Source organism: Durio zibethinus, chromosome 3, assembly GCF_047325235.1.
Source record: "Durio zibethinus cultivar Kanyao isolate XHJ-2024 chromosome 3, ASM4732523v1, whole genome shotgun sequence".
NCBI lineage: Eukaryota > Viridiplantae > Streptophyta > Magnoliopsida > Malvales > Malvaceae > Durio > Durio zibethinus.
This window is the reverse complement of record NC_143164.1, coordinates 37,596,233-37,621,229: the sequence shown is the minus strand read 5'-3', so window position 1 is coordinate 37,621,229 and position 24,997 is coordinate 37,596,233. Positions and strand designations below refer to the sequence as shown.

General features: G+C 33.6%; 3 protein-coding genes and 2 pseudogenes across 9 annotated transcripts; 4 read left to right on the top strand and 1 right to left on the bottom strand.

Annotated features, from left to right (window-relative positions):
• The first annotated feature begins 562 nt into the window (after window positions 1–562).
• On the top strand, window positions 563–1,918 carry LOC111283606 (GDSL esterase/lipase At2g03980-like). Its single transcript, XM_089757982.1, has 3 exons — window positions 563–1,136; window positions 1,377–1,513; window positions 1,641–1,918. The coding sequence occupies exons 1-3, from the start codon at window positions 827–829 to the stop codon at window positions 1,911–1,913; spliced, it is 720 nt and encodes a 239-aa protein (XP_089614108.1). The 5' UTR covers window positions 563–826; the 3' UTR covers window positions 1,914–1,918.
• A 2,094-nt stretch (window positions 1,919–4,012) lies between these two features.
• On the top strand, window positions 4,013–8,788 carry LOC111283430 (calcium/calmodulin-regulated receptor-like kinase 2; annotated as a pseudogene). The gene is made up of 8 exons (XR_016341113.1): window positions 4,013–4,218; window positions 5,185–5,575; window positions 5,957–6,110; window positions 6,576–6,702; window positions 7,588–7,673; window positions 7,750–7,821; window positions 7,941–8,144; window positions 8,229–8,788. The product of XR_016341113.1 is annotated as a calcium/calmodulin-regulated receptor-like kinase 2 (transcript).
• On the bottom strand, window positions 8,740–12,822 carry LOC111283429 (phosphatidylinositol 4-kinase gamma 5 pseudogene; annotated as a pseudogene). 2 transcript variants are annotated; one of them, XR_016341110.1, is made up of 2 exons: window positions 12,588–12,822; window positions 8,740–11,319 (listed from the first exon to the last, which is right to left on the bottom strand). The product of XR_016341110.1 is annotated as a phosphatidylinositol 4-kinase gamma 5 pseudogene, transcript variant X1 (transcript). The 2 variants fall into 2 exon arrangements; XR_016341112.1 differs by having other exon boundaries at window positions 8,740–11,312.
• Window positions 12,823–14,737: 1,915 nt separating this feature from the next.
• On the top strand, window positions 14,738–20,958 carry LOC111283910 (O-fucosyltransferase 27-like). 3 transcript variants are annotated; one of them, XM_022872586.2, is made up of 10 exons: window positions 14,738–15,307; window positions 15,699–15,783; window positions 16,121–16,194; window positions 16,284–16,372; window positions 16,488–16,563; window positions 17,191–17,303; window positions 17,374–17,464; window positions 17,576–17,704; window positions 18,093–18,643; window positions 19,113–20,958. In XM_022872586.2, exons 1-10 carry the CDS (start codon window positions 15,113–15,115, stop codon window positions 19,573–19,575), a joined length of 1,866 nt encoding a protein of 621 aa, XP_022728321.1. In that variant the 5' UTR covers window positions 14,738–15,112; the 3' UTR covers window positions 19,576–20,958. The 3 variants fall into 3 exon arrangements, with proteins under 3 accessions (XP_022728321.1, XP_022728319.1, XP_022728320.1); XM_022872584.2 differs by having other exon boundaries at window positions 16,488–16,731; XM_022872585.2 differs by having other exon boundaries at window positions 14,739–15,307; window positions 16,124–16,194; window positions 16,488–16,731.
• Window positions 20,502–24,790, top strand: LOC111283618 (transcription factor BIM2-like). 2 transcript variants are annotated; one of them, XM_089758823.1, is made up of 7 exons: window positions 20,502–20,641; window positions 21,688–21,793; window positions 22,278–22,347; window positions 22,484–22,579; window positions 22,990–23,417; window positions 24,011–24,140; window positions 24,343–24,790. In XM_089758823.1, exons 2-7 carry the CDS (start codon window positions 21,735–21,737, stop codon window positions 24,451–24,453), a joined length of 894 nt encoding a protein of 297 aa, XP_089614949.1. In that variant the 5' UTR covers window positions 20,502–20,641; window positions 21,688–21,734; the 3' UTR covers window positions 24,454–24,790. The 2 variants fall into 2 exon arrangements, with proteins under 2 accessions (XP_089614949.1, XP_022727919.1); XM_022872184.2 differs by lacking the exon at window positions 20,502–20,641 and adding an exon at window positions 21,102–21,599.
• Window positions 24,791–24,997: the final 207 nt, after the last annotated feature.

The window sequence follows — 24,997 nt, the reverse complement described above, 5'->3', positions numbered from 1 at the left end:
GACTTCAATTCAATACTTGCTTCCTCTGTAATACTGATCAATGACCAATATTTCTTCCTTTTTTATCAGCGAGTGATAAGAAAATATGGAGGCCTATGAAATTGTATACACATAAAATTTAATTTCAAAGTTCCTTTTTTCTTCCGATAAAAGATTCAATGAAAATCTTTGGATTCAATAATATTTGTTATATTTTGCGGGAAACGTCATCAACATCTACATATGATTTCAAAGCAGACAATCGTCATCCATGAAATATAAAATAAAAGTAGTAAGAATGTTACCTAGCATGAACTGTTCAGCCTGTTCTATCTCTAGTTTCTCTTCTTTGCTATTTACTATCTCTTTTCTATAACACATATTGACTTGAGCGTTTTAGAGTCTTCATTCCAACATCCTCTAACCTTTTTCTTCTTTTTGACTGGTCTGATAAATCCACCAGCTCAAGTCCAGCAGATCTCATTCTCACTGTACCCATAATTTAAGCTTTTTTTCTGTTGCAAGTGTCCTTAATCAAGCTGAGATGCCATCCCATTTTTTTTCGTTGTATTGATCATATCAAGAAAATTGTAATAAACCATTGGTTAGATAAAATGCTAGCGAATAATTCATTTAATCATTAATCATTATGAGAAATTAACTTTGATTTTGGGTTTATAGTTACAAACAACCAAACGAATTTTATGACAAAAACACCAAACAGAAAAAAAATTAAAAAAAAAAACCCACATTATAAATATCTCTTTCGATTTATCACAAAAAATTACCAAGACTCTCTTCTCAATCCAACAAGTGTTCTTTTTTCTTTCAAATTCTAGGAATTAAAATGGATTTTAGATGCCCCATTTGTGTTTCCATCATTTGCTTTCTATTTCATTTCTTCTCGTTTGTGTCTGGAGATGTAGTTGCCGCACCTCCACCATTTACTATTAATCAAACTTCTCTCTTGCAATATTTGGGGAATATCACCATTGATTTACTAGCTCTCTATGCGTTTGGGGACTCTTTTATCGATCCTGGAAACAATAATTTTTTGAATACATCTCTTAAGTCAAATTTTACTTCATATGGAATAGATTTTGATGGAAAGCCTAATGGTCGTGCCACTAATGGAAGAACCGTAGTCGACTTCATTGGTATGAAAAAAAAAAAAAAACTAGATTATTTTCTTATTAACTTTCATCCTATTAATTTTTCATGTTTCCTTTGACATTTTGCTTTTCATTTTGGTTTAGATTTTGTATTTCCTTTGATTCATACACAAACATACTTGCACATATATATTAAATTAATTTGCATTGAAATGCAATAAAATTTTGATTGGTTTTAGTTTTCATACATGCTGTTCACAATGAGTTGTACCACCAATAATGTAGCTCAAGTAGCCGGCTTGCCATTCCCTCCTTCAGCCCTGGACATACCGGAGGTAAAGAAGAATGGCCGGACTGGGGTTAATTATGGCTCTGCTTCCGGTGGCATTCTCCCTAGTCCCCCTTCAATTGTACAACTATTTGTGAGATACTTTTGCCTCAAGAATTTGTTCTATAGATACAATTGACATAAACTTTCTTTAGTTCATATTGGTTATAAAGTTCAACTCACTTTTCAATTGCATAACATTTGTGATGTTCTGACATTAGGGGCACGTCTTAAGCTTGGACGAACAAATAGCATTGTTCGAGAATACAACAGAAGACTTGAAAGGTCAATTGAGCAACGCAGAAAGCTTTGCTCAACACATGTCAAAATCACTATTCTTTTTCCACATCGGCAGCAATGACCTTGGCTTATATTGGGACTTCGAAAGACATTCCAACTATCCTGCAGATAATTATTCTCAACTTCTCATCTATGAGTTATCCACCCGATTGCAGGTAAATCACTATAATTGCATGTCATTCATGTTATTTTAAATGTTAACAAGTATCTTTCATTGATCATCTTGAGATTTTTTTTAGGTAATATATCTTATGTTCTTTCATTTTTTGGTATATAAAATCTTAAATCACAAAACCCAAAATTTAGTTCAGTTGATTCATGTTATTGAAATATAAATCTCAATATCTATAATTATTTCTCTTATTTTTATGATAAATCGAACCCTATCCGTTATCAATTAATTACGAGCATTTTAACAATTAAAACTTGTTTTTTTTTTTTTATGTAGAAATTTTATCAACTTGGAGCACGCAAGTTTTTTGTGAACAATGTGTCGCCAATCGGGTGCCAACCATGTAACATAGTTGTGTTAAAGCCTAAGACGACACAATGTGACGAGGAAAGGAACACCAGAATATTGAACTTTACCAAGCAAATTCCTCCTTTGTTATCACATTTGCAATCCACCCTTCCAGGATCTAAGTTTGTTTTGGGAGATCTTTATAAGTTTTACGAAGACGTGTTTGCATCACCTGCTTCACATGGTAAGGGTAATTCCATTTCTAAAATTAATATTTTGCTCTACGTAGAGAGGAAAAATTATATACCTTAATCATAAGTTTATATTTGATGATTGTGAGTGAATAAATTAAATTTATATTCACAATAATTTATAATTTTCCACTTGCTAATTTGGATAGTAAAATCTTAGCTTATCAATATAATAATATGTATATCCAACTTGCCCTTAATTAAAATGATAATAAAAAATTTAAGACTATATATATGGGGATTATTATCTTATCAATTGTCAGTGGAAACTAAAAATTTCACCAACAAGTTTGTTTATTGGATTATTATTCTATCTACTGTCAGTAAAAACTAAAAACTTAACCAATGGATCTATTTGTTTACCATCTATCTTTTAATATGAACTCTTTTAATATCTACAATATTGTGAATTCATGAGATTAAGAACAGTACTACATATTCTGTAGACAAATTGTACAAATATGGATTTTTTTTTCAAATTTTATTTTTCTTTGATTCAGTCTTTATGTTGTCAAGTTCTTTGTGTATGCACGAGGTTTGTGTAGTGATTATGCGTATATAATTTTTTTCATATGTCAAATATTTGGATTCAAATAAAAGTAAAATATTATTTGTTGTATGCATGCAGGTTTTACAGATAAAAAAAGCTTGTTGCATTGATCAATTTAGAAATCAAACCAGACCATGTGCTCCAAACTTAGAACCATGCAAGGAAAGAAATCAACATGCATACTTTGATGCACACCATCCCAGTGAAAGCATGCATTTTGTAATTGCAAGGCGCTTTCTGAAGGATTCGTCGGTTTCTTCTCCGATCAATTTGCTTCAGTTAATCCAAGTTTGAATTTTAAATCAAGTGTCCGTAACTGCATTTTTTATTTATTTTTGTAATTTTGAAATGAAAGTGATTTGAATTCATCAATTTTTATTTTGAGTAAAAAGTAGATACATGTAAGATTGAATCATCTATTTATATCCTTGTATTTTAAGATACACAATTTGAAGAATGTTTATAAATTTATTTCAAATTCTTTTTAGAGTGTTAATCTTACATGAATCATAAGCATTTATGAAACTTTCAAGTAAAAATATGTTGTTTTTATTTATTTAAATTTTTGTTTCACGCATTTTCATATGATAAGTATATAATATATATATAAATATATAATTTGAACATAATTTTTTAAACAAAATATACGTACCTTCTTTGTATTAAATAAAATATAAACTTGAATACAAGAATGGTTTAAACTTATTACAATCAAAGTAATAATTTTTAACTTAATATTTTTTTATGGTAATCTATTTGTTGTTATTGTTGCCTAATATTGTTTCATATTATTTTAAGTTATGTTACAAGGAAAAATAAAAGGTTTGGTACATACATAACCAAACCATTACAGTTCATTTATTAATTAAAATAATTTAATATATTAAAATTTTTCCTATAATTGAATTAGGAAGAGCAAAAAAAAAAAAATGGAGAAGAAATATTTAATAATTCTTTTCTAAGGTTAACTGGGACTTGACTTTGTCAACTGCCCCACTTGTAAAATATATTTATAAAATATAAAAAATACAGCATTGTAAATGGCGGATTTATCACTAATACTAAGCTTGAAGACTCGTTTTTCTCTTTTCTCTGCAGTTTTTGTTTTTTCTTTTTGTTGAAGTGGGTCATGACTTTTGTCAGCTATGGAATCTTTACTAATCAAAGGATCATCAAAATATCAACATCCATAGGAAGGAATTATCATGTTTTGGCTGTTTAGTTGCTGATCATCTAAGGTAGAGTTCATGGCCTGTTTGCTAATTTTCATATCTTTGCTTGAAAATCTGTTATTTTTCATCTTTTTGGTTGGTTTTGGTTCTTGGGTTTCTTTTGTTTATTGTTTTTTGTTATCATTGATTGCCTTTTGGGAGTTTTTATATCGGAAATCTAATAGAACCCATTTAATATCTGAAGGAGTTTTCATGATCTATATTTATATATTCTGATTTATGAACTTGGATTCAGAAGAATTAGTATGATATAGAAACTAGAAAGAATGATTTAATAGTGCCATATAATCATATATGAAAAGCCAAAGCTTGTTGAGGCTACTTAATGAAGCTTTGAGTTAAAGGTTTATTCTTTGGATGTTCTTTTTGAATTGGCAGATTTTTTTTATTTTTGGATCAAAAACATGAAAACTTTCATTACTCTAGAAAAACATCAACATTTGTGATGGAATCTGGGAGCTGCTCCCTTACAGATATTTGACCCTCAGCACAAGATAGCCTGGCAACGTTATGAGCCAATGTATTGGCAGACCTGTTGACATGTAGAAATCGACAAACTCTGTACTGTGATGCTGCCCTCAAAATATCCATTGTTCTTCCTGTTCCCTCCCAGCAAGAGTCCCCCGCCTTTGCAAGCTCCTGTACCACCATTACTGCATCAGTTTCCACCTCCACTTCCTCAGAGCCCCATTGAATAGGCAGATTTGAATTGGCTAATAGTTGAAAAAGTTTTGACTGATTGTATCAGTAAATTTATATAAACAGAAGGATTGAGTAAATTCTTTTAACAATGGAAAACAGCATTTTCCTTTGTTCTTATTTGCAGTAAGCTTCCCTCTTCGCCTGCGTGCCTTCAATAGAATGAGGGCTATCAATAGGCTTTCTAATTTGAAATGACATATTTTTCGGTTCCCCAAAAAACTTTTTGTTGTTTTCTTTAAAATGGATATGGTAATTTTTTCATTATGACAGTGAGCCTGCAGAATTTGTGAACTGCAAGATGTTCTCATTGCCTGAATACCTAAAGAGACCAAAGCATGGTTCATAAAGGTGATTTAGTTGTCATTGGCATTTCTGTTGGCTTGGCCCTTGGAATCGTGATAGCTTCATTGGTATTTTTTGGAATATGGTGGTACAAAAAGCGAGTTAACCTCAGACGATGTTCAAATGAACATAGTGTTACAGATCTTCCTATAAGAACAAATGGCTTTGGTACAAGCACTGACTTCAGTGCATCTCTCTCGAATTCTATAGCTGTTCAGGTACCAGAATATCATCAGAAAAGTTCTTCTAATTCTTGGTGGAGACTTCATGGTAAAGATCGCTCTACTTCTACTTCTGGCTTGCCAAAGTATTCCTATAAGTAAGTTAATTTCAAACTTGAGCACCAGAATTATACTTAAATTATGGAATATCAAAGCCAATCCATGTTTAGAGGCTTACCAAATTCGCATTTCCTATAATAATAAAATTAATGTATGAATTTTAGTATTGTTCTCTTTCTAAATTGTATATTTCCTACTTTCTTAGTGAAGGTAAGTTGTGGTTATTTATGACTTCCCTCTACACCTTTCATAAAGGAGCTATCTAATCTTGGGAGTAGACTTAAAACTTTTTCTGTTAATACAAACCCAATAGCTCCATTACTAATTGAGAAAAATGATTAATGTTCAATATTTATTTCCAAATCAAGCATTTAACTGATTTTCTGATATGTATTTATCTTACTTATTATGCTTTTCAGGGATGTCCCGAAAGCTACACAAAATTTTATAACTATTGTAGGAGAAGGATCATTTGGTCCGGTCTATAAAGCCACAATGCCTACTGGTGGAGTAGCAGCTGTAAAGGTGCTTGCTTCCAATTCTCATCAGGGGGAGAAAGAGTTCCACACAGAGGTAAGCTGCACTAACCATGTAAGAAAGAGGTCTGCCCACAGTTTTGGGAGTAGGTAGTTTCCAGCAAGTTCTTTTATCTTAACAGTACTTGACTTGAATGATCTGACCATATGAGGGACTGGTCTATATCAATTGAAAAACAACATTACTTTTGATTCTGTCTAGTATGAATTTGAAAGTATTTTGAGCAAAGATCCATTAACGTATGATGGAATATCTTTGAGTAGCCCATGCAAGTAGGAGAAATGCAGGATTATTCATAACATAATAGCTGCAATCTATATTCTGATGTCTCATTTATCTTTATTATTCACCAACAATTCTATCTAGACGCCTGCCAAGGTTGCAATTCCATTCTTCCAAGGAGTGGAATGAAATTTCTTGTGGGAATATTTTATATTATTTTACTTTTGGTAACCAACATATCATGTTATCGTTTTTAATATTAAACTGAGTTTTTTTCAGGTTTGTCTACTAGGAAGGCTGCATCATCGAAATCTTGTGAACTTGGTAGGATATTGCGTGGATAAAGGGAAGCACATGTTAATTTATGAGTTCATGAGCAATGGAAGCTTGGCAAAAATTCTGTATGGTAAGTTCAGAAACCACTATTTATTTGCATCTCTCATCTGATATTCTTCAGTGGAAATCTGAATTTAGAACATGCCATTTTATGTTAAAGAACTTGACATAACCAATTTGATATTTTTGAACCAAAAAAAAGTTAATTTATTTGTTGTGGAAACTTCATTTTATGCTTTCAAAAGCTCACTGCTACTTCCCAGTGGCTGGTAATCTAGGATCACTGCCATTGGTCTGACATGCAGTCTTTCTGAATTGGTAACATGTCATAGACCAAAGTCTCTGATCACGTTCTCAACCATTCCTCTAAACATAAGGAAAATGGGAACAAGGGATAATGTGATTTTACATAAACCTAGAACACCTACATGCTAATGCCAGCATGTTATTAGTTCATTGATATTGGATATTGTGCAAGTAAGGCTTACTAGAGGTCTCTGAGCAGTGCCAATCACATGTCAAATTATGTAAATTGAAGGACAACCAGTATCTTTCATCCAAGAGCATTTCACCTACAATTCTTTTTACTATAATCCTACAAACATTCAATCTAAATAAAAATTATGTTAAGGTCCATCACTTATAAGTGTGGATTTCATGTAAAATTTTGGTGGACCTTACGTAACTCTAAATTTTGATTGGTTAATTGTAGTACAATTATTTTAGGTGATAATGCTTCCCTTTAATCCATGTCATTAATAATGTGGCCCCTTCTCTGGAATGGTTAAAGTACTACCGCACCTTTGTTGCAGTAAGTCATGCTGTAAAATATTTCCTGCAGCCATGCTTTTGAATTCATCCTGATTTTAGTCTTATCTTTACCTCAAATGGCACTGTTTTACTGTTATCATGATTGATTCCTTGATGATAATCAACTTGGTCTGCATGTAATTAGGTGAAGGGGGACGAGGTTTAACTTGGGAAGAAAGACTTCAAATTGCTCTTGATATTTCACATGGGATAGAATATCTTCATGAAGGGGTATGATGGAATGATACAAAGCTGATTTTCTCCATAGTTAAACAAACTAGACTTGATATCACTATTCTTGGAACAGGCAGTCCCTCCCGTAATACATCATGATTTAAAGTCTGCTAACATACTATTGGACCCGTCAATGAGAGCCAAGGTGATTAACTGTACAACAGCTCATCTTTTTCTAATCCTCTCTGTTTTTAGTTTACCAAAACTATCAAGATATCAATAATGGACTAAATGCCATGGCTTCACTGCTGCTCCCTTTGGTAGGTTGCTGATTTTGGGCTGTCAAGGGAAGAGGTTTTCGATGGCTGAAACTCAGGCATTACAGGTACATATGGCTACATAGACCCGGTGTACATGTCCACAAACAAGTTCACCATGAAGAGTGATATATATAGTTTCGGTGTCATCATGTTTGAACTAATTACAGCCATTCACCCACATCAAAATTTAATGGAATATGTTAATCTTGTGAGTTTCTTCCCTTGAATGGTAAAGTCCTGCTTGATAGTAATTCATATATTCATCTTTCTGACATAAACTTCCTTTTCTAAGGCTGCTATGAGTCCTGATGGTGTCAATGAAATTCTTGATAAAACACTGGTTGGAGAATGCAACATTGAAGAAGTGAGGCAACTAGCCAAAATTGCTCATAAATGCTTGCATAAATTACCAAGAAAGCGGCCTTCAATTGGTGAAGTGACACAGGCTATACTGAAGGTAAAGCAGAGGCGCCTGACTAAAGAAGACACTATGTCTATGGCTGAAGGAGATTTTTCGCGAATTATGAGTCAGATGCAGGATCAGCATATAGAGCTGACCAAGTTGGCCAGCTTGAATGAGACCAATTAGACAACCACAACTTTCCTTCTACCTGTATTGGTTTCTTTTGCCTTTTCTTTTCCCCCCACAATCAAGCTTCTGGCAAGGGTTAGTGGTGATAGCATAGAAATTCATAGAAAGTAACAGAGAAATGGTGTCTACCAAATGCGTGTTCCAGGATTACTAACCCTTCATGTTCTACTATAGTGGTTATGAAATAAAAACATGAAATGAAGTTCAAATCTACAAGACCACAACATCATATATACATTCATTATATTTCTTCTTGCAAACTCCTTGATACATTCAGCATTCAGCATTATCTGAACTATGGAATACAGAACGGTTCAACCAAATTATTTATGCATGAAGGAAACAAGAGGGGGAAAAAAAGCCAAGTGAAAGTTAAAGGGAAAAAATGTTGGGGGAGAGAGCAAAGCAATTTGAACAACATTTCTTACCTCTAGCACCTGGTGAGACAGTTTTCATGATCTAAAAGTAGTACCATACAAGAAAAACTCCAACTCATCAATGAAGTCCATCCTTAACAGGAAAAACCTTTTGAGTTACCTACATAATTCTTCTTTCTTGTTTCAACAGCTTTCAAGCCTTAAAATTTTAGCTTTCCAATTTCTACGATTTGAAATGTTTAACTACTCAAAACTGGCATGAAGTTCCAAGCCTCTGTCTCTGCCTCTGACCCACACTCTTTGATTTACGACTAGAAAATGCCATGTAGAGCAAATTCTGGAAATTCTCAAGATACTGTATCCACTCCTCTTCAGTCATATCAGCAAGTTTCACAAAACTTGTGTTTCCAGGTAGCTGTTCACTCACACTTCTGTTTCCAGATGACGTGCCAGCTAAATAGCCACTTTTCTGCATGGCACCCTCATGCCTCCAACTCTTTTCTCCAATACTCACATTTTTCATTGACAGTCTAGGAACGGTTGAAGCCCAGTCCTGAGCAACAAAAGCATATTCATCTGACCTTGGAGGTTTTACTTTCTCCTCATCCTCTGTCCAATCCTCCATATTCTCATCTGGCTTGGAAAGTGGAATCCGGATATCTCCACCTAGAGGCCTACAACAAGCATGGGACGCCAATTTCTTTTCTACATTAGAAGTTAAATCTACCTCCTCTTCCTCACAGTCAATTTCAAACTGAAACACATTTTCATCAGCTTTCACATCCTCAAAAAACATATTCCTTTCCTCTAACAATCTCCTTGCCTCGATACATATGAACTCAAGCTCACTTGGCTCCTCCTCCTGACCTCGAAACTCCCTGCTCATCATCTCACCGATCTCAGCTAAACACAGACCAAAAAGTGCTCCTTCCTTGAGGAAAATTGTGCAAACAACCAAGACACGAAGACATGCCTCTCGAATCATTGGAAGCTCCATTCTAAGCATTTCAGAATCTTGAAATGGATCAAGGCGAGATATATATTCAAGCTCATCCTCGGAGAAAGGAATTGATGCCTGTGGCCAATGGATCCATTCAAAGTAAGGGTCCTCTAGATTTTCCGGAAGGCATAGGCCATGATCAATTGGAACAAGCTCCACTTGACCAAGTCCTCCATCTCCATCAATTTTCCTAACCAGAAGATTTCCAGCATGCCTATCAGTGTTCAAGATGCGAATATCTAATATCCCTATCCTATGCACAGCTGCAACTGGAAAGCTTGAAGTCCCATGATCACTGGCATCAAAATCATGAGAGATGAACTGCTGCAGAGAAGCAATCTTGCTAACCACCTTTTGCTCTTGCTGCTTGTTACCGTTCACTCTGTCATTGACATTAAAAATAGAGTGTGTGACCTTCACAAGAGCAGTGGAGGGCACATTGGCAAAGTTATCGTAGTCAAGAAGATAAGCTGCTACCTCCCTAAAGCCAGTCTCCCCAACACGTACAGAGAGTTTCAGTCCTGGCTGCCCAAGGGCTTTGCCAACAAAACCTTTTGGGTTGTTTGGAGCATAAGGTTCTTCATCAGTTGGTTTCACAATTGCACAATTTTCACCCTGACAATTTCGAAAATAGTAGGCACCTCCAAGCCCACCGCATACTGGAATGGGATCGATCCCAATCTTCATGGCCTTCACAATTTCCTTTACCAATTTTTTTGTACTGGAAAAGTGATTTGAACACGCTAATATCTCAATTGGACCACTCTGATCTCTCTGCTGAATATCCTTTCCCGTGGGTGAGAGACATGGGCTAGATGAGCTTCTGTGCATGAAGTTTCTCGTGAGAAGAAGTGGAGAATCATTTCTGACAGTACTTAGATCATTCTTCAGCACTACATCCCCATAGATGAGAGACCTCTCCTCTATTGGGACATTAAGAGCAACCTGTAGTTTCCTTTTCACAGTATGGGCATTGTCACTACTATCTAACTCTATACCCAAAACACGGCCAGTTTCAGTCTGAACAAATACACGTTTTCTTCCAGAGGGTTTTCTATCCATCCTATTATTTCCACGACATTCACCGTTAAACAGTCTCTTAAATGCTGCGACAGCCATCCAGTTATATACAGAGCAGTTTGGCTCAAGATACGTGAAAGGAAGAGGAGAACTGGTAGAATTCAGTGCCAGCAATGGAGATGGCGACAGCAGAGAGCTTCTCTCTCAAGCAGACGCCAAAATCAAATGCTGGCAAAACATGATTGGAAAAACTGATGTTGTAAACGTTCATAATCAACCCAGCTGAATTCAATTGGTAACTCTTAAATTTTCATCGGAACAGATTGTGTAAACCAAAAGCAGATATAAAATGTAGTGAAACTGCTACATTGAGGAAGTGACCTGATACTGTTGGCTAATCAAAAGATAAAATAATCATCAGAACAATCACAAGAGAAAATGATTGAAAGTAAAAACTAAATAAATTTCTTTTCATAAATTAACAATAATTCAATAAAGCCTAAATGTATTAACTAGTAATCATAAGGAAAGAAGCAATAAATCAAAGTCTTTTTGAACCAGAAAAGGTACCCTATAACCATTTTACTAAAGTAAGTTTTTTTGTTGAAATTCTACATCTAAATTAACAGCTATCCAGCAAAGACACCAAAAGAACCAAACTTTAAGTAAACTTAGCCACTTTGTACTTTACTTCCTACAACTTGATTCATAAAAGAGACAGAATCAACAAAAAAAAAAAAAAGCATCAACCATACTTTAAAATATTAGTAATTCAAAGAAAAAAAAAAACTCCTTTCTTATGATTTCAAAATATCGCCATAAATTTATAAGTTTGCTCATCTATCCTAAATGTTGAAAAGGCCTAGGAAAAGTTCCAAATGCTTCCTCTTCAAACTTACCTTTACTAATCTCAGACGCTAATCTGATTCGAATAATTATGCTTTGTTAGCAAAGATGCAGCCATGATAGAAACTAACTACTAGACCAGGATTATGAATTAGAACAAAAAGAAACAGAATTAGAAAATCAAATTGGTAGACGATATTTATGTGAACTATCATCGTAAACCGTACTTTAAATATAGAATTAAAAGTATTCATTTTGGTTTTTTATAACGATTATTCTTCAAAACTATTATTTGCTTGTGAATGCGAACACCTGTTTTCTTTTTTTCTTTTTCACTTCCGAAAATTAAAAAGCAAAACCAACAACCAAACAATGTCTAAATCCATTATCAATGATTATCCTTGATTAGAAACAACAATAACAAACTAAATCTTGTATTTCATAATAGGTTGTAGTTTTGAATTAACTACTAAATCATGTATAAAAATTCATCTTCACAAATTTCAAAATAAAATTCAAGAAAAAAGAGAATATAAGCTTTTCATCAGCTAATCCAAAAAATTTATTCCTTCTTTCCAAAGAGTTGATGTAATTCACCAAAACATAATATGAACAAAAGAAGACAGCAAATAAAGATATTCTTTGCTCAAAATTTTCCTTCTTCAATACGGTAACAAACATCAACAACTTCCATTTAAAAAAAAAAAGAAAGGTTGTAGGAAGAAACAATTCGAAATTCAAAAAAAAAAAAAAGAGAAACTATTGGCATTAATTAATAATAAAATCAAAATAGAAGGTGAGGACAAAGAGACTCACCAGCGATGAGGAGATGGACGGCGGAGCAGCGACCGAAAGAGAGCTACCGCCGCTACTGAGAGTTTACGGTGGAGACACAGCGATGAGAAGTTAATCTACGGCTATGATTCAATGAGTTTTTCCCTTTTTTTTTTTGTTGTTGTTTTTTCTCCTTTATCTCTCTCCCGCTTTTTTAGATTTGTCTAACTTCTTTTCAAGAGAAACGGAAGGAGTTTTAACGGTTGAATAATAAGAAATTAAACAATTTAAAATTTATTATTCAATGGGAATGACCACGTGGACGCTGGAGATCGTACCATGTAAGAGTATGGTGACGTGGCGAGATCTTAGCTGGATGTAGCAGTTAATCCGTTGGTCTCCAGAGTAATTAGGGAAACCCAGGATTAGGAAGAGGATTTTTTTTTTTTAACATTTGTTAATAATAATGCTGATTAGAAATTTCTAGAAGCTCTTGAAATAAAAATGGAAAAGTGAATATGAAAAAAAAAATATATATATATATATATATATGTGTGTGGATGTTTTAAGGCTTAAGTATTTAAAATTTTTTTGAATTAAAATTAAATAATTATTCAAATTTTTATCGATTTATTAGGATTTTTAAATTTTATTTATACCTATTTTTAATAAAAATTGGTTAACCATCATTATCTTTTTTCATTTCCATTAAATTGAGGATTAATTGAATAAAAAATGTTTAAAATTTAAATTAAATAAAAATAAATATTTAAAAAATTAATTAATTGTAATAAAATAATAAAAAATTTTAATAATAATTTAATTATATTTCAAAACATTTTTATATTTAAGCTACATTTTAACTTTTCTTGTTAAAATATATAAAATTGTTATTCTAAACATTGTTGATAGAAGGTATTGTGAATAGAGTTTTAAAATTAAAAAAAAAAGAATATTATTATATTTTTTTTTGTTTATTAATTACTATAAATATATTTTAATTATTTAAAAAATAAAAAACCGTACCAATAATTGAGATGAAAAATCTAAATCAAGTGATTTTGATGTAACTAGTAAAATATCTAAGATTTATATTCAATAAAAATTAAATTTGTTGAAAAATACATTTTCCCAGCATTTCTAAAAATATGTATTTTAAATTTAATGGCGATTGATAAAATGACGAAATGACGAAATGCATGAATATAATAAAGCACTTAATTTTGATAAATTTTGTCTATGTTCCTAAAAAATGTATATTTTTGGAAACAAAAGGTGAAAGAAAACATTTTTTTCGTCCTGAGTTTTGAAGCTTTCTTAATCTAACCTTTCATTTTATTATGTATATTATTATTACAATAGAAGTGACAAAAATCCATAAGAAAGCACGCAAAAACTTTGTTAAATACATATGCTATAGCTTTTTTAAACAATACAATGAAGAATATATTCAAAATTGTCTTAAATTAATTCTCTTTTTAAATAGTTTTTAACGATATTTTCTTTCATATTTACTAATTCATTTAATATTTTATTTTTGAAATATTTTTAAAATAATTGAATCTCGATTAATAAAAAAAATTTCACTTTTTATTAATATGTCATTATTTAAATTTGATAATTTAAAATATAATATAAATATGATATAAAAAAATATAAATATAACATAATTTCAAGATTATCAAACTCTAAATAATTTGAATCCTCTGATCCAAAAAAATATAATTAAATAATTATATTTTATATAAAATTAAAAAATAATTTAAATAAATCTAAATGAAAAAAATAACTCAGAATCCAACGTAACCCACACACACCAAATTGTCATCCTCATAAATTTCGAAGGTTTTCATAGGATAATGTACATGACCAAACTTCAATCAGTGAGTAATTTTGTGTACTTTTTTATGGATAGAGATAAATATAGTAAATAACATATTGAAAATCACATTTTTGATAAAAGAAAACGAGTTTCATGGTGTTCTTTCTTGTCATGTCTTGTCTATTACTAAGAAAATTGCAACTTGGAATCTCACTCTCTCTCTCTTTTTTTTTTCTTTTCTGTCTTATTATCTTCATAATGCCAAAAGTGACAGCGAGTGGCCAATACACGATCATTTAAGTGATGCCTTGCACAAACAACCCCAAAGGCTAAAATGAAAAAGGTCATTTATTTTATTGAATATTTGGAAATAATTCTGTCAATGGCCCTCAATGGTACTGGCATGTTGGAGCACAACTAGCATTGGAGATTGGAGAGGCTTTCCATGTTTGTTGTCGTGTGTAACACGCGTGGAAGAAGAGAGTGGAGCACTGGTATTTACAAAATATTTCCATGGAATAGGATGTCTGATCTCTTACAAGTATACAACTCAACACTCCTGTTGTTAGTTCAGTTTTTTTTTACTATACAAACCATGTTCTCACACGTGTCAACACGCGCTCTTTCTCTCTCTTACTCTGGCTCTTTGACTTCTCCTACTGACTCCTCCATTTCCTTTTTGAAGCTTTCTTTCATTTCTAGAGACAAAGACAGAAATCATTGAGTTTTAGAAAGAAAGAGAGAAATGAAAGAAGGGAAAGCGCTTTTGCGGTCTAGGATGAAATGGGTCGGTTTAGTTGGTTTAGTTTTATCAGCTTTTTCACTCTTTGTACACTTTTTGCTAGCAAGATTCACTGAAGATGGCTTCTCAGAATACCAGTCTTCCATAACCATCTTCTCTTGGAGACCTATTTTTGAACCTTCAGACATATCAAGAACGGTAATGTGCAAAGTTTTATGCTATCAAAATCTCGTATTTTTTGGATGTTTCTCTTGCCTTAAAATTTTTATTATTTTTCATTTGACATGTTTACTTTATGGGATTGTTTTTCTCAAAAGTGTTTGCTTTTAGCGGTTTTCGATTTCTGTTTTGGACATGTGGGTTTGGTTTTAGTGTTGTTTGGGAGTTTTGTTTGGATCCATTTTGGTTACTGAAAATGTCTTGATTAGTGTAATTTGTTTGTTTAATTAACATAAGCTGAAATTTGTATTTTGGATCCAGTTTGATTTGGTTTTAAATTGTTTTGGTAAATTTTAAAGCCAATTCTTTCTGTTGGATTTTGTTTAACATTTATGGATTCTTATGGGTTTCTTTCTATCTGTTGGTGCAGAGCCCTCTGTATAGAAGACTATGGGGTCCAGTTGGGCAATTGGAATCTTTACACCCAGATGCAAATCCTAGAGGATACTATGCAGGTTCGCTCTCATTTCCACCTTTGATATTTACTGTTATGTGTTTCACAATAGCTTTACTCACTCGGTAAAAAAACACGAAAATGCATATATTTCCACCCCAAAATTCTAGCTAATAGAGCTTTAAGTTAAACTTGCTAATTTGAGTTATTAGGATCTAGGCCCTGTTAATTATCATTCTTTTATCAGGATATTTTGAATGGGGGGATCCCTTTACTTGTAATGATAGATGCCTGGCTGAGAAGGAAAATTTCCCTATAATTTTTTTCATCCCCTTCCCCCCATATATGTATATACATATACTCGGAGTAATGCTTTTCTATATGCAACATGCCAATAGCAGGTCCTATCGCTCAGACAAATGGCTATATTTTTGTCAGAATACAGGGTGGTTTCCATGAGATTAGGAGCTCGGTAAGGATGCTACAGTCAAATTTCCTAATTGCAGATAAAATTCTCTATTGTACTTTGTTGGAGTCATAATATTTTTCTTTATCTTTTAGATATGTGATGTGGTTGTGGTTTCTCGGTTTCTTAATGCTACTTTAGTTGTTCCAGAGATTCAACAAACAACAAGCAAGAAAGGAATCAGGTAACTTTACTTTTGTGTAATTATCACAACTTTTTTATTTGGAGTTAGATCATGACCATTTATTGTATCCGTAACTATTCTATGTCAACTAATTACTGTAATTTGTTCAATGCAGTTCACAGTTCAAAAGTTTTGCATACCTCTATAATGAGGATGAATTCATGGCAGCTTTAGCGAAAGATGTTAATATTGTGAGGACTCTTCCTAAAAGTCTTAAATCAGCAAGGAGAAATAAGGAGATCCCAGTGTTTAGAGTGCCGTACTCGGCTTCACCTTATTATTATTTGCACAATGTGCTCCCTATTTTGATCAAGCATTCTGTAGTTGAACTAGTTGTTTCTGATGGTGGATGCTTGCAGGTGATTAGAGTTGCCAATTCTCTCAGGCCTTCTGACTTGAACTTTAAAATTTTTCTTTCTAGTTAGAATAACTCTTCTTGAACTTTGTATGTCAAAATAATTATAGTTAGACACATGTTCCCCATTGCTAAATGATGATTATTTTTTATTTGGCACCAAATTGGTTCTTGGTTTCTTAATTTGCATGGATAATAGATCAATTTGCGTGGATACTCAGAATTGTTATGTAGTGAAGAATGGCTGATCTTGCTTTGCATGTCAAATTTCAGCAACCCCACCTGCTATGCTTAAACGGTTCTTTGCGTGAGCATTTTTAATGCTCATCCGTTTGTTTGTCTATTTTTTAAGTCTCTTACACAAGCATTATTTTGTGCTTTTGATATCTCATGATGAAGAGTGAAGACTAATGGGAATCTTGCAGCCTATAATTGTTGCTAATTTTTTCTGTATCTGATCCAGGCCATTCTTCCGTCACATCTTGAAGAGTATCAAAGACTCAGATGTAGGGTTGCTTTTCATGCTCTCAGGTTCCGAGAGGATGTTCAGGAACTGGCAACTAAGATTTTGCATAGGTAAATAACTGGACATGGTTATATATTGTAATATAGTTTCCTTTTTGCTAATTTTGTTTTATCAATTAAGGTTACGGGCTTCTGGACGACCTTTTATTGCTTTTGCTCCTGGGATGACAAGAGATGCTTTAGCCTATCATGGTTGTTCTGAACTCTTCCAGGTACCTGCTTTGAATTCTGAAGGCATCATTGGTGCTTTTACTTGCTGAACCTTTTATTGCAAATATTGTCCATCATTTGACATATTTTTTCTCTTTTGGAGCTTCTTCAAGGATGTGCATAGTGAACTCATTCAGCATAGAAGAACTTGGATGAGAAAACGTGGGATTATAAAGGGGCAGCTTTCTGTAAATTCCGCAAAACAACGCCTCAAGGGTTCTTGTCCATTAACGCCAGAAGAGGTAAGAAATGACGAGTATGGTAATTTTTAATAGGTGAACTTCATTTGTTTATGAAGCTTCAGTTCTATGCCTTTTCTTATTATTTGAGACCAAATAGGCCAATTTACCATCTGACATTAGAAGCTGTCTCTTGCACTTCATTTATGATGGGGAGAGGAGATATGCTATGATGCTTAACTGGTAGAGCTTTTATAAAGGCAAGACAAATTTCTAAATGGGTTTGTCATTTTGACTGGGTTAAAAACAACCTGTGATTATTGGTCCCACTCCTACACTTCATAACTGGCTAATTAATGTAGCCATTCTATTTGGTTAGGAGAAATTACTCAGGGTTGAAATAATTTTAGAAAACTTTAAATCTTGATTGAAATCACTTGTCTTTCTGCAGGTTGGTATTCTTCTTCGTGCATACGGATACAGATGGGACACAATCATATATTTGGCTGGAGGAGAAGTTTTTGGAGGCCAAAGGACATTGATCCCTCTTCATGGAATGTTTGAAAATGTTGTCGATAGGACTTCCCTCAGCACAGTTTGGGAGCTCAGTAGAATTTATGGCCGTGAGGCTAACCTTGATGAAATTTACCCAAGGGCTCCAGCAGCTACGCAGGTTGAAATGAAGCTTGATGCATGGAAAAACTCTGGTCCTCGTCCCCATCCTCTTCCACCTCCTCCTGCCAGACCCAAGACTTATAATATTGAAGGGTGGTGGGGTTGGGTGGCTGAGAGTGATAATGAGCCTGAAAGTACAGTTGTAGAGTTGAGAACTAATGCCCATAAATTACTATGGGAAGCAATAGACTATATGGTATGTGTTGAAGCTGATGTTTTCATCCCTGGATTTGATCATGATGGTAAGGGACATCCAAATTTTGCCAGTCTGGTTATGGGACACAGATTGTATCAGTCAGCTGCATCTAAAACATACAGGCCAGACAGGTAAACATCTATGACTGAACATGTCTGCTTGAATGTACACAATTAGTTGTAAGTTATTTTCATAAAAGATAATGATGGTGCTGGGTCGAATTTGCTTTTCTTTTTTTCTACCACAATCTGTTGGATGCACTGATGAGTCCCTGAGATAAGTCATGGAAGGTTACATGTTCTGCCAGTCGTATAATCAATTACTGAATGCCACAAAATCATATCTGTCTGCATACCATATTATTAGTTTCTGGTTTCCTCACTTTGTTTGGAGTTCAGAGTTTGGACTAATTTGTGACTGTATGCTGTAGCATAAATGACACTTACATATTCTGTAATGATAATAGACTTGCTTCCCAAATATATCTCATTTTCCCATATGTTTCGAAGACTTGTCAGTTGCCAACTGAAAGGTGTTCTCTCCTTTTTGGCCTTTCTTTATGCTCTCAACATGTTCTGATTGTATGCTCTTCCAACATAGGTTAGAAGTCGTCAGGCTTTTGGAAGAAATCCGTAGCCACATATATCATGCAAACCATACCTGGTTAACATCAATACGCAGGAATTTGCGAAGCTCTTTAATTGATGGGCTGATTGAAGCATCAAATAAGTCAAAGTCTTCATCTTTTCTTTCACATCCTGTCCCTGAATGTTCTTGCTTGAGGCCTGATTCTGGTGAAACATCATCTAATGCTTCAAGTCCTTCGGTGCACTGGCAAGTTCAGGCTGCTCTTGGAGTCATACATGGATGCCCTGCTTGGATGGACGGTGAAAAAAGTTCAAGCTCAAGAGAAAAGGAAAATGAAGAGGATGTCGATGAAAATGATCCATCTTCATCTGGGTTGTTTTTTCAGCATCCTGGAAGTCATGATGTTGGAGGTGAAGATGCAAACCTCAAAGAAGAATCTCAATTCGAGGATCAAGAAGAAGATGGTGGTGATTGACAATGGGAGCTTATATATTTTGTTCAAGTTCTTAAAATGCAGCATCACAATTGTAATGCGTACATATATATAGTTTCTTCTGCTAATTTGAAGTAAGCAAGAATTTCTTGAATTCTGATTCAAGCTGGAGAAGTAGGGTTCCTTCCACCAGTTCTCAAGCTCCATTGACTCAGGCCTATAATCAGATCCATCAGATGTGATATTAGGCTCTTTGGCATGGTGATGGATCATATAATTCGAGCATCACAGGGAAAAGCTACAGTGCATTTCTTCATGTAAGCCTGCAACCAATTTTGACTAGTCTTAGCTTGTTCTTAATAGAAAAACAAAAATTTTGTTTATCCATTTCAGGAAAATTTCAAAGTTTTCTTGGCATTTTTCATGCTTGAAATTTATGTAACATGATTAAGAACAGAATGAAATAGGTTCTACTGTATTGTTGGTGCTATATTATGATAAATTCTGATGTAGATTAAGCTGTTAATGATTGATCATTGATATGAATTTTTTTCCTGCACATTATTACCATCAGATACTATTGGACAGTGCTTTATAAACTGATCCAATGTCCCTACGGATTTTCCAGGTATTATAGACCAGATATTTTTGTATCTGAAATAAAAAAAAAAATTTAAAACATCAATTTTATTATAAGTTGCTGTCTTAAATGAAGTTTCCTTGGACTTACTTTCTCGGTAGTTCAAACAAAAAGTTTCACGCAACTTCATGCACATGCTAAAATTCAGATTGGCAGGCTTATTATCTGAAACAGTTGACCGTTTCAGAAATCTTGGTAGCCAAGCATGATGGTTTTTCCAAGCAATTTCAACCTACAGTCCATACGAAATTAGCATAGTCTCCAAAAACATTTTTGCTTTATAAACCCCGACATGGCATGGAAGAAAACCACATAGTATCAATCGACCAAGCAAAACACCACTTAAATCTTCTCTGTCCATTGAATTTCTTTGTCGGTTTTTCCTTTATTTTGCTAAAGAGTGGTCAAACAGGCTTAAACCAAGATGAGCAAAGACAAGGAGGGGAGCTCGTGCGCACCATTTTTAAGGTTGTTGCTGTCTTTATGCCGTCATTTATTCTCAAAAACTGCTAAATTTGACATCACAAAAACTGCAGAACCAAGTGGACCTGAGTCTGCAATAGCTTCTGCAGCTAAACATTTTCGACATAAAGTACACTTTGGGTAGTTTCTCTAGCATTCATCACAACTCAAATATGGCTCACGGCTGCAGCAAATAAGTAGATTTGAAAATGTGTATTTATATAATTTAAAATATTATAATTTTTATATTCATGTTATATTTTATGCAAAAATTATGTATTATAATTTATATTAATATATAAATATATAATTTATTTTTTTAATTTATATATAATTATTATTAAAATTAAAATTTATTATATTCGTATTATATTACGTAATATTCTAATAATAAATACCGCAACAAAGGCTCTCGGTCACAGGTTAGAGCGCTTTGACATTCCCATCTCTGGAATTTGGCGATGTTTTTTGTCGAAAAGAAAAAAATGATTGCTTTGGTGTCTGAACATTTGTTTTTTTATAATATTTATAAAAAAAGTTCCATTATGAAAAACCCAGAGTGCCCCTCTTCTTAAACGTCACCAAACACGGCGTACAATAGCATTCACCACTGCCAGCATAAATTTAGATAAAAAATAGAAAATCAAATAATTTTCAAATAAAAATCAATCAATCAATCAATCCGAAAATTTTAATTCCTTCCTCTTTTTTTGGGACAAATAATAATAAAAGTAATAAAAAACCCTATCATATCTTTTCTCTGCAAAAGCTGACCCGCCGACCTGACTCCTTCGAACCTCTGTCACTCGGAGCTCCATTTCCCGCCCCGCCGCTTCGGCTTTTCTTTTTTCCTAGAATTTTTATAGAGATTTAAGAAAAAAATCAAGAAGAAAAATGGTGAAGTCTGTGGCAACGCCTCAGCTTCATCAAGAAGAAGAAGACGAAGTTGATTACGAAGATAAAGGTTTTTTTTTTTTTTTTAATAAGTGTTGCTATTATTGTTATTATTTTTCATTTTTTAATTAAAATGTGATTTCTTTTGGTAAAAATAGGGGAATCAGTGAAAGTAGAAGGGAAAGGATGTGATCAAAAGACGAATATGAATCGGACTAAGCATTCCGAGACTGAGCAGCGTAGAAGAAGCAAGATTAATGGAAGGTATAAACTTCAAATTTTTCATTTCTTAAAACTAATTGTGTTGTTTTTTTTTTCCCGTCTTTTGGGTTTAATTTTGTATATAAGTTTAAATTGAATGCCAGAAATGAAAATGTTCGGATGAATTAGTTATTAATGCGAGAAATTCTTAGAAATATTTATATTAAAGGGATTGATTGTAATAGTATTGTTAATGAAATGAAACGGCAAAGAGTAGTTTTAAGTAGTGTTATCTCATATTAGGTCAAGTTTAGATTTTTATGTGGCTTTATATTCAGGTTGGGCCGCGGCCGATTTGCTTATAGGCCATTGATTTTAGGTTGGATTGCTTAATATATATGAAACCTTTTGGTAATTGCATTGTTAACCTATGTTATCACAAAAATCCTTTAATAATTGCTTTTGCTACATGTTACTATTCCTCTTTTTGTTTCAACTTGAAGCTGAATTGCTCTCACATTTGAAATTAATTATTTTTATGTGGCAGATTTCAGGCTTTGAGAGATCTTATACCTCAAAATGATCAAAAGAGAGACAAGGCTTCTTTTCTGTTAGAGGTCACCGCTCAATGACGTTCTTTTCTGTAGTATATGTAAATGTTACATATGTTTATACATGCTTAAATGCAATCATTTATATTTATTATGTGTTCCTCATTAATGAATTCTTTAATATCATCTACTTTATGCGTAGGTCATAGAGTACATTCAGTTTTTACAGGAAAAGTTGCAAATGTATGAGGGATCATGCCAAGGGTGGAGCCAGGAGCCAACAAAACTGATTCCATGGGTAATCTTTTTTATGCTTGGTGTTTGGGCCTCTGTAGACATGCCGATGTGGTCATTTTGCATGAATATGTATTGCTTTTACCTTGATGTGTTGATATATGTTAATGGTTGACATTAATGTCCATGATGCTGTATTATTGGAGATTTAAAATGCTAAAAGCATGGTGTCGAAGTTCTAGGGCATACTATTGAATTTTTGGAGACAACTGCTTCCAAGCATACATCTAGTTGTTTTCTATAGATAATAGATGAATGCACCCTATGTTTAGGCAAGAGGAAATATACAGAAATAGGATGGAGATTTTTTCTCTGTGTTTTAAACTTGGTCTGTTCGTGAGTTACAACTGGAATGTTCTATAAATAATAATTCAAGAGCAAGCTTACTAAGTTTTGTTCTTGTTTTTCATACAGAGAAATCATCACGGGCTTGCAGAAAGTTTTATTGACCATTCTCAAGTTATAAAGAATGGATCTAGTTGTGAGAATGATGTTGTCATTCAGTCAATGCTTGCAAATGCACAGAACTCAATTGAGTCTGACTTGGGTAATGCTGCAGTTTTTAAAGCACTGGATCATCCCCCTGGATCAGCTACTTCTATGGTTAACATGCAGACACAATCAAACACATTTGCTACTCATAGAAGAGTTAGCATCCCGACACACTCTTTTCATGAGTCCACTTCTGATTCTGAGAACATGGTGTATCAACCTCAATTCCAATCATGGCAAAGTAGTGAGTGTTTAACCGAGTCTAATGTTCAAAAGAACTCAGCAAATGAAGGGGAGGACTTGACAATCAGAGGTGAATCAGAAGTCTTGTCAAGCGCCTACTCTCAAGGGTGAGTGTCTGCCATGTACTTCATACAATTTGGTTGCTCTAAATGTCAGAATTTTGCATTGGTAACAGTGTGTATTACTTTTCTTGCTATCATAGCTTTGTTTGACCTATTATATCACATGTGGAAACAGTGGCAATTGAAGATTGCCAGCTCTAAACTCATTAAAAATTTACATCTATATAGTTTTATAGTATTGATGAATATGCAGGACAATGAATCATTTAGGATGTAGGCTTTCCTTAGAATACCTTCTATTTATGTTTACACACCGTTGATCTTAGAAACTCATGTCTCCTCTGAGCTGATGGGCTGGTGTTTCAGAGGTTTACTTATTGCCCACATTTAGTCAGAATCTGTAAATTATGGTTACTAATCTTTGTTTATTGTTTTAAGAAATCTTTTTCGATAAAGTTTTGACTTGTAATTCCTTGGATTTTGACCTGACATGAAGAAAATGAGTTGGCATTCTAACAATTTCTTTCTCAAATTTTGGGGTTAATGACATTATCTGTTTAATCATAGAATTTCTATGACGTCCTTTCAGCATAGGTTTTTATACATGCTATTAAAGAGTTTTTTTTTTTGTTGAACAGGGTATTGAACTCTCTGACCCAAGCTCTGGAATCTTCAGGTGTGGATATGTCACTGGCAAGCATCTCTGTGCAAATTGATGTTGGTAAACGAGTAGCTACTGGAGTGACTTCGATGGCGTCCAGTTATAAGGTTTAGTTATAATCCTTTCCAGTTCTTAAGAAACCCTCTTCTGAAATAAGTATAAACTAAGATAATTGTTTTCCTGTTCCTCTGTCTTCAACTATCCATAACCCTTTTTAGCAAGGTTCAAGCTTAGAAACCTGACATGAGACATGTAACTCTTTGCCTTATTTGTCTTACCTTTTTTTTTTTTGTTTCACCCTTCATATAGGAAAGGGAAATCCAATATACAAGCAATCAAGTGATGGCACAAACTGGAGTTCATAGCTACACTGAGGAGTCTGATCAGGCTTATAAGAGGCGCAGAACAGGAAAAAGCTAGTATACGATTCTTTGTCCCATTTTCTTCATTCAGTTCCTTTTTCATCCGATTGGGGTGCTCATTTTTACCATGCCAAGGTCCACAGATTGTTATATCTTAGACCAAATGTAAATGTCTATGCTTCTTGGTTTGCCAGGTTGCATCGATTCTCCTAGGGGGAAGTTGTTATATATTCTTTTATTTGTACTTGTTTGAGACCGAGGCTTCCATTCATATATGAGAAGCTGCTTTATTATTGCTACTATTATTTAATCACAGTATCTTAAGATATCATAGTAGAAATGAGTAACAGTGTTTCCAACTTTCTATGGAAAAGACAGCGTTAATTTGGATATCAGATCACCATATGTATATAGTTTAATTAATTAGTTAATTAATATAGTCCTAGATTTGGATTTTTTTTTTTTTATCTTCCATTGAGGAATACAATGTTTTGTTATTTTATAATAATATAATAGTATTACTGTTTAGGCATTTATGGAAATGGCATTGTATAAATAAAACTAAAATCAACCCTACCCCTGATTATTTGCCTAGGAGTGAT

Excerpts from the sequence above, each read along its gene's own strand:
- LOC111283618 (XM_022872184.2), top strand. The coding sequence starts at position 21,530 with ATGGTGAAGTCTGTGGCAACGCCTCAGCTTCATCAAGAAGAAGAAGAC. Across the intron at positions 21,600-21,687 it reads AGTTGATTACGAAGATAAAG|GGGAATCAGTGAAAGTAGAA; the intron begins GTTTTTTTTTTT and ends TGGTAAAAATAG. Across the intron at positions 22,348-22,483 it reads AGGCTTCTTTTCTGTTAGAG|GTCATAGAGTACATTCAGTT; the intron begins GTCACCGCTCAA and ends CTTTATGCGTAG.
- LOC111283606 (XM_089757982.1), top strand. The coding sequence starts at position 827 with ATGGATTTTAGATGCCCCATTTGTGTTTCCATCATTTGCTTTCTATTT. Across the intron at positions 1,137-1,376 it reads AACCGTAGTCGACTTCATTG|CTCAAGTAGCCGGCTTGCCA; the intron begins GTATGAAAAAAA and ends CCAATAATGTAG. Across the intron at positions 1,514-1,640 it reads CTTCAATTGTACAACTATTT|GGGCACGTCTTAAGCTTGGA; the intron begins GTGAGATACTTT and ends TTCTGACATTAG.
- LOC111283910 (XM_022872584.2), top strand. The coding sequence starts at position 15,113 with ATGAAAGAAGGGAAAGCGCTTTTGCGGTCTAGGATGAAATGGGTCGGT. Across the intron at positions 15,784-16,120 it reads TCCTAGAGGATACTATGCAG|CAGGTCCTATCGCTCAGACA; the intron begins GTTCGCTCTCAT and ends ACATGCCAATAG. Across the intron at positions 16,195-16,283 it reads TCCATGAGATTAGGAGCTCG|ATATGTGATGTGGTTGTGGT; the intron begins GTAAGGATGCTA and ends TTTATCTTTTAG.